At 33.1% G+C, this 8,644-nt stretch overlaps 1 protein-coding gene and 1 long non-coding RNA gene across 3 annotated transcripts in view; one reads left to right on the top strand and one right to left on the bottom strand.

Moving 5' to 3' along the window:
- The first annotated feature begins 241 nt into the window (after nt 1-241).
- The window catches only part of cbln4 (cerebellin 4 precursor), a 12,158-nt gene continuing 3,755 nt past the window's right edge, over nt 242-8,644 (top strand). Inside the window, exon 1 of the mRNA XM_062051914.1 lies at nt 242-741. Within this exon, the coding sequence (XP_061907898.1) occupies nt 472-741 (270 nt within the window). The 5' untranslated portion in view covers nt 242-471. The remainder of the gene's footprint in view (nt 742-8,644) is intronic.
- Nucleotides 8,117-8,644, bottom strand: part of LOC133652955 (uncharacterized) — a 31,333-nt gene continuing 30,805 nt past the window's right edge. For both annotated transcript variants that reach the window (XR_009826632.1, XR_009826633.1), the window contains one exon: nt 8,117-8,644. This exon is cut by the window's right edge and continues 186 nt beyond it. This is a non-coding gene — a long non-coding RNA (uncharacterized LOC133652955).

The following is an 8,644-nucleotide window of genomic DNA, read 5'->3' as shown; positions in this document are numbered from 1 at the left end:
CTGAATGTTTAAAAAAAATAGTACTTTTTTTTTTGTACTCTGACACTCTCTGCAGTTGAGTAATAAAGGCAGCCTACTATTGGAAAAAAAAAACCATGTTGATTTTGTTTCCTATTTTAGCGCGAAAGACTGACGTTCCAGTTGCAACGTGCACGCTTAATTAAGGGCGCGTGCGCGCGCAGAGGCTGGCTGCAGGGGGCGCGCGCACTCGCGCGTCACTTCAGTGCGTGGATCGGTGGCGGCTGTGTGACAGGGACACCGGTGGCGTCCCGGAATCGAACAACGACGCACCAACTTTAAATTGACCTTTTTTTTTTTTTTCATTGAAAAAAATATGAGCGCTGCGGAGTGTGACTGCGGTTTGACTGCGGAGCGGACGCGGACGCCGTGCGCGGTGAGGATCATGTCCACGGTGGACGCGGCGCGCGCCTGGAGTCGCTCATAAAAAAAGAAGGGGGAGAGCTGAGCACCATGGCGCTGCTGGGCTGGACGGCCGTGATGGCGTGGGCGCTGATGATGTCGCTGCGAGCCCACGACAACGACACGGAGCCCATCGTGCTGGAGGGCAAGTGTCTGGTGGTGTGCGACTCCAACCCGGCCGCCGGCTGGAGGGCGTCCGACTCGCCGCTCGGCATCTCCGTGCGCGCCGCCCATTCCAAGGTGGCCTTCTCGGCCGTGCGCAGCAACAACCACGAACCCTCCGAGATGAGCAACAAGACCAGGATCATCTACTTCGACCAGGTCCTCAAACTCTTTCATTACCTCAACCTCAGGGGGGGGGGGGGGTGTCTTGTTCTGCAGATTACCTTCCACCCCCCCACCACCACCACCTCCCCACACCTTCATGTTCCACTTGATGTGGAATTATATTCAAAACAAAACAGGACCTTCAGTTTCTGAAGGGCACATTCATAAATACCGTTTTTTAACCTTTTTCCGCTTAACAAAGCTCTGAGAATTATGCTCATGGTTAAGAAAAACTTATTTTGCTCAAATTTCCCAATAAATGTCAGTCCTGAACAAAAATGTATGTAACATTTTTATTTGTTTTGCAGGCCTTTTTGGATCAGATAATGTCACAGGTTTTAAAGGAGTAAAACAACTACCGTAATGTTATGCAAATGTCATGAAAACTGTAACGTCGTTTGATCAAAAATCATTGAAAGGATTAAAAAACATAACATGTTAGATTAAGAGAGAGAGAGAGAAAAAAATAAAATGAAAATAAATAAATATATATATATACATTTTTTTTTTTTTTTTTTTTTAAACATTTTACTTAATTTTATTAATTTTACCTTCACTTTGAACCATCCTTGTTTATGTTAGCCTAACTTCTGTTTACACTTGGGGGACATTTTATTTTATTAATTTTATTGAAAAAAAATAAAAAAATAAAAAAATAAAAATAAAAATATATTTTTTTTATTCATTTATTTTAATTTTTTATTTTTTTTCTATGTTTATATATATATATATATATATATATATATATATATATATATATATATATATATATATATATATATATATATATTATATATATATATATATATATATATAAAATATATATATATATATTTGAAAAAAAAACAAATAAAAAAAATAAAAATAAAAATATATATTTTTTATTCATTTATTTTAATTTTTAATTTTTTTTCTTTGTTTTTATATATATATATATATATATATATATATATATATATATATATATATATATATATATATATATATATATATATATATATATATATATATATATATATATATATATATATATATATATATATATATATATATATATATATATATATATATATATATATAAAATATCTTCTGTTTACACTTGGGGGACATTTTATTTTATTAATTTTATTGAAAAAAAAACAAATAAAAAAAAATAAAAATAAAAATATATATTTTTTATTCATTTATTTTAATTTTTAATTTTTTTTCTTTGTTTATATATATATATATATATATATATATATATATATATATATATATATATATATAAAAACAAAGAAAAAAAATTAAAAATTAAAATAAATGAATAAAAAATATATATTTTTATTTTTATTTTTTTTTATTTGTTTTTTTTTCAATAAAATTAATAAAATAAAATGTCCCCCAAGTGTAAACAGAAGATATTTTATATATATATATATATATATATATATATATATATATATATATATATATATATATATATATATATATATATATATATATATATATATATATATATATATATATATATATATATATATATATATATATATATATATATATATATATATAAACAAAGAAAAAAAATTAAAAATTAAAATAAATGAATAAAAAATATATATTTTTATTTTTTTTAATTTTTATTTGTTTTTTTTTTCAATAAAATTAATCAAATAAAATGTCCCCCAAGTGTAAACAGAAGTTAGGTTAACATAAACAAGGATGGTTCAAAGTGAAGGTGATTGTGCAAATTGACGGTCATGCCAAATAAAATAAAATAAATAAAATTAAGTAAAATGTTATGAATTTTATTGAAAAAATAAATAAATTAAAAAAAATAAAAAAATATTTTTTATTTATTTATTTTTATTTAATTTTTAATTTTTATTTTTTATATATTTTTTTCTTTGTTTTTTTCTTTGTTTTTATATATATATATATATATATATATATATATATATATATATATATATATATATATATATATATATATATATATATATATATATATATATGTATATATATATATATATATATATATATATATATATATATGTATATATATGTATATATATATATATATATATATGTATATATATATATATATATATATATATATATATATATATATATATATATATATATATATATATATATATATATATATATATATATATATATATATATATATATATATATATATATATATATATATATATATATGTGTGTTGTTTTTTTCAATAAAATAAATAACATTAATAAAATAAAATGTCCCCCAAGTGTAAACAGAAGTTAGACTAACATAAACAAGGATGGTTCAAAGTGAAGGTGATTGTGCAAATTGACGGTCATGCCAAATAAAATAAAAACTTTTTTTTTTAAATTCAAACAAAAAAATAAATAAATGTTTATATTTATTTTTATTTTTTTTATTTTTTTATTATTATTTTTAAATTTAATGTTTGTTTTTTTCTCAATAATTATCGAATAATAACTTTTCTTCAATAATCCAAAATGTTTTTATGCCTTTTATGCCCCGTTTGGCTTTGGTGTGTTGTTTAATAACTGCCAGCGTGTGGTAAAAATGTGAGAAAAAAATTTGGACATTTAATTTTTAAATTTGACACGGAAAAAAAAAACAACCTGTTAAGAAAAATCATATATAACGCAATAACACTGTGTTTCTCAAATAATGGTGTGGGGCACCGTGAGGTGTCGGGGGGAGGGGAAAGTGAGCGGCAATGGCGTCATAGCACATTTAGTGTTAGTTTAGAACTATCTGTCCTTTAGGAGTGGGGGTGGGCGTGACAGAAAATAATAGAGAACCACTGGAGTGCCACAACAGAAATACAGCAAATCATAAATGAAAGGACAATAAAGTCAATCTCTGTCCCTGAGGGTTAACTCTACTTTTTCAACATTCAACATTCATAAATGTCCCCCAAGTGTAAACAGAAGTTAGGCTAACATAAACAAGCATGGTTCAACGTGAAGCTGATTGTGCAAATTGAGACCATAAATCAACACTCAAACGGCCACGGCGCCATGAGAAGGCGAGTGGTGTTGCATCATTTTTCAGCAAGTGTAAAAAGAAGTGAAACAGTGTTTTAAGTTTTTTTTTGGCTCATTTTTTTGACACACAATCGACAGGATATTTGCGGACACACCTCTGAACTACTTGGCAATTGTTGACAACAGACGTGAATTTCTCATTCATTTCATCACATTGCAAACGTCTTAGTGCATATTTGCAAATGACTGAGCACGAGTAGCCTATTTTTAGCACAGTAGTACCTTAGGATGGGAAATTAATTGGTTCTGTCACACAACTCGTGCTTTGACAAACTCATACTGCCAAACGGCGTCGCCCATTGAAATGGATTAAAATCCATTTTTAAAAAACACAACTTTTGCTAAGAAATATTGTTTGGAAAATGTGACAATAGAAAGTACTACAAACAACTACAGTAGTTTCATGAAACAAAGGTCATAATAATAATGTACAACTTTTACTTTCTTCAGCAGTGGCTCTCCAAGTATACCACCATAATGACCAATATTAAAATACAGTAATGTAGTAAACCTAAGTATTCATTAAGTACCACCATAATGACAATATTAAAATACAGTAGTGTAGTAGACCTAAGTATTCATTAAGTACCACCATAATGACCAATATTAAAATACAGTAGTGTAGTAGACCTAAGTATTCATTAAGTACCACCATAATGACAACATTAAAATACAGTAGTGTAGTAGACCTAAGTATTCATTAAGTACCACCATAATGACAACATTAAAATACAGTAGTGTAGTAGACCTAAGTATTCATTAAGTACCACCATAATGACCAAAATTAAAATACAGTAATGTAGTAGACCTAAGTATTCATTAAGTACCACCATAATGACAACATTAAAATACAGTAGTGTAGTAGACCTAAGTATTCATTAAGTACCACCATAATGACAACATTAAAATACAGTAGTGTAGTAGACCTAAGTATTCATTAAGTACCACCATAATGACAATATTAAAATACAGTAGTGTAGTAGGCCTAAGTATTCATTAAGTACCACCATAATGAGCAATATTAAAATACAGTAGTGTAGTAGACCTAAGTATTCATTAAGTACCACCATAATGACAACATTAAAATACAGTAGTGTAGTAGACCTGATTATTCATTAAGTACCACCATAATGACAATATTAAAATACAGTAGTGGGGTGGACTTAAGTATTCCTTAAAAAGAGGTTTTATTTAACAAGTACATTTAATATTATTGGCCACTGTAACATTACACACAGTCTGAAGAGTAACACTGTGTTTGAATATAGGAAAATAAAGCACTGTACTATAATCAAGTGATTCTTTGGCGTTCCACTAGATGGAGCCCGTGTCCACAATTTGAGAGTCACTGTTCTACGGTGTTTCTGTCAAACACACCATCAGCAGCTTCTCCCTATTTTCATGGATATATGTTGTCATTTACTCCTTTTCAGCACTTTCCTTCACACTCATGATTGGAAAAACAAAGCAATGTCGATCTATAGCCATAAGCTAATGCTAGCGGGTAAAATGGGATGTGTTGGTCAAATCTTGCGGGGCTCACTGTGACATTTGCTACGCCGACTAGCAGTCGGGAGGCTCGTAACACCAACTTTAGCTTGTAACCTAAAGCATAAAAAGGAGCAGAGAGTCAGCTTGTATCACAAAAAACGGTAAGCTGGGCCATTTGTATCCTGATCACTGTACTTAGATCTTGTTGGGGTGTCCAAACTTTTTGACTGGGGGGGGGGGGCCGCATTAGGATTAAAAACTTGGCCGGGGCCAAGGGCCGAAAGCCGACTGCATGCAAAGTAACTATATATATATACATTTATATATACATATATAAATATTATTGTATATATTGTATATTATATATAATTATATTATTGTATATATTGTATATTATATATACAATTATATATAACTGATCGGTATCGGTTGATATCGGTATCGGTAATTAAAGAGTTGGACAATATCGGCAAAAAAGCCATTATCGGACATCCCTAAAAAACACTGATCTAGTGGTCTGTCAAATAAATAATAATTATTTTCCTAAATTCAAACAGTGTCACTGTTCAAACTGTAGGTGATGCTGCAGTGGCCAAAAATATTGAACATACTTGTTAAATAAAAACCTATGCCTTGTTTTTGATAGGTACTTAGGCCTACTATGCTACTGTATTTCAACGTTGGTCATGATGGTGGTCCTTGGAGAGCCAAGTGTTTTCTGAGGGGGTACTTGGTGAAGAAAGTTCTTAGAACATTGATTACCCAAATTGATTCGAGTTTGATTAGCCGACAGGTTCTGTCTATGATTGATACCAGTAGCAATCGTGACATTCCATCTTTATTTACAAGCCTTGTGTGTTTATTATATTACAGTACATTGTAGATTGTGCATGTTATTCTTATTTTTCAGTGTGGAATTCACTGTATTTGTGTGAATAAAATAGTTACACGTCCTTGGCAGTTTTATGCACAATAGTAATGTTTGCGAGACGTCGACTGGTACAGCAGCATTGTCAATGAAAGACTGGGCTAAGAATGGGAGGTGGACATGAAGAATATGTCAATAATCATTTTAACGTCTACGTAGCATTTTGATATGCAGTGTTTACACAATGGCACAGGCATGTTTGTGTATTTGGGAGAAAGGAATTTCCTTTTCAAACATGAGTGAAAAGATTTGGGGGACAGAAGAGTTTTCTCTGTTGGACTTTTGTCAAATGATCGTACAGTGTCAAGAAATGAACCAAGCCAATGAAGAAAAAGGTACGTGACTTCCTGTCTCGATCAGTGGTTATCACATTTCTTTCCTTACTCGGCTCTCCAAGTCCCACCATAATGACCACCATTGAAATACAGCAGCGTAGTAGGCCTATGTATTCATTAACCTCTAAAGGCTTAGTGGCCACATGCGTGGACAGCACCTTTTAGCTCTTATTTCCAAAATTGTGTACACTACTGAATTGGGGTTTTATGGCCGCTTATGTGGACACTTATACTGCCATCTGGTGGCGTCAGAAGAGTGCAACATACAATGAAATTTGGAAGAAAAAAAAGTGTAAAAATAAGAATTAGCATGTCACTAAACATGAAGTACACGTTTGTGTACTTATGGATTAAGTACATCATATCAAAAGATGATTCTTAGTTTTTATTCTAATTAGGCTCCAATAAGCCCAAATAGCAAAGAGAAATAAAAATTAAAGTTGGAAGCAGCGATGGACGGGACCGACTTTGACGGCACATAAAATCCAAACCGGAGCAGTAATTAAAACTCTTTCATCAAATTTTAATCAGAAAGGGTTCAATCTCTCTCCTGTGCTAGTTTGAAGCCGACACGACAAACGCGCTCAGAGGAGATAATGTTTGAAAAAAGGTGACCGGTTTTTACAAAACTTTTGTTTTGAAGGGGGAATTGCAAACGTCCTGTTGATTTTTGCTGGGGGTTGTCAGTGAATGAAATCTAGGTCTAAGTGAGACCTACATAGAGGTTTTTGTTTCATGTCTCTATGACATTACTACTGGAAGTTACAGGCAGTTTTGTCTGTGTTTTCTTCCTAGGAGCAGTTTTGTCTGTGTTTTCTTCCTAGGGGGCGCTAGAGCACAATTTTGAGTTTTGGGGTTTTTTTTTTTTTTATTAGATCGCAATTTTTGCCAGTCCTGATGTGTGTGTCCAGTTTGGTGAGTTTTGAAGCATGTTAAGGGGGTCAAATTATAGCTCAAAGAGGCAAAGGTGACTGTTTTTACAAAACTTTTGTTTTGAAGGGGGAATTGCCAACTTCCTGTTGATTTTTGCTGAAGGACGTCAGTGTATGACATCTAGGTCTAAGTGAGACCTACATAGAGGTTTTTGTTTCATGTCTCTACGACATTCCTACTGGAAGTTACAGGCAGTTTTGTCTGTGTTGTCTTCCTAGGGGGCGCTAGAGCGCAATTTTGAGTTTTGGGGCTAGGTTTTTTGATTAGATCGCAATTTTTGCCAGTCCTGATGGTGAGTTTTGAAGCATGTTAAGGGGGTCAAATTACAGCTCAAAGAGGCGACGGTATAATAATAATAAAACCTTACAAATACAATAGGGTCCTCTGTCCCAAAGGGACATTCGGTCCCTAAAAAGCATGTAAAAAAAACAGCTTGGGCCTTAAGAGGTTAAACACAAAGCAGAGGTTTTATTTAATAAGTACATATTTAATATTTTTGGCCACTGCAAAATCACCAAAAATGATTTCCCGTTGCTGTTGTTTGGGAACAACAGCAACTCAGCCAGCAAGTGGTAGGCCACGTAAACTGACATAGAGGTCAGCATAGTGCAAAGACTTTCTGCACAGTCAGTTGCTACGGCGCTCCAAACTTCATTTGATCTTCCTGTTAGCCCACGTGCAGTACGCAGAGAGCTTCGTGGAATGGGTTTCCATGGCCGAGCAGCTGCATCTAAGCCATACATCACCAAGTCCAATGCAGAGCGGGGGATGCAGTGGTGGAAAGCACGTCGCCACTGGACTCTAGAGCAGTGGAGACGCCTTCTCTGGACTGATGAATCACGCTTTTCCATCTGGCAACCTGATGGACCAGTCTGGGTTTGGAGGTTCGCCAAGAGAACGTGACATTTCGGATGAGTGTGAAATTTGATGGAGGAGGAATTATGGTGTGGGGTTGTTTTTCAGGAGTTGGGCTTGGCCCCTTAGTTCCAGTGAAAGGACCTTTGAATGCTCCAGGATACCAAAACATTGTGGACAATTCCTTGTGGGAACAGTTTGGAGCGGGCCCCTTCTTCTTCCAACGTGACTGTGCACCAGTGCACAAAAGCAAGGTCCATAAAGACATGGATGACAGAGTCCGGTGTGGATGACATTGACT

This window comes from Entelurus aequoreus, linkage group LG07 (genome assembly GCF_033978785.1).
Source record: "Entelurus aequoreus isolate RoL-2023_Sb linkage group LG07, RoL_Eaeq_v1.1, whole genome shotgun sequence".
Classification (NCBI taxonomy): domain Eukaryota; kingdom Metazoa; phylum Chordata; class Actinopteri; order Syngnathiformes; family Syngnathidae; genus Entelurus; species Entelurus aequoreus.
Note: the sequence above shows the minus strand (reverse complement) of the source record. Positions and strands in the feature narration are given on the sequence as shown.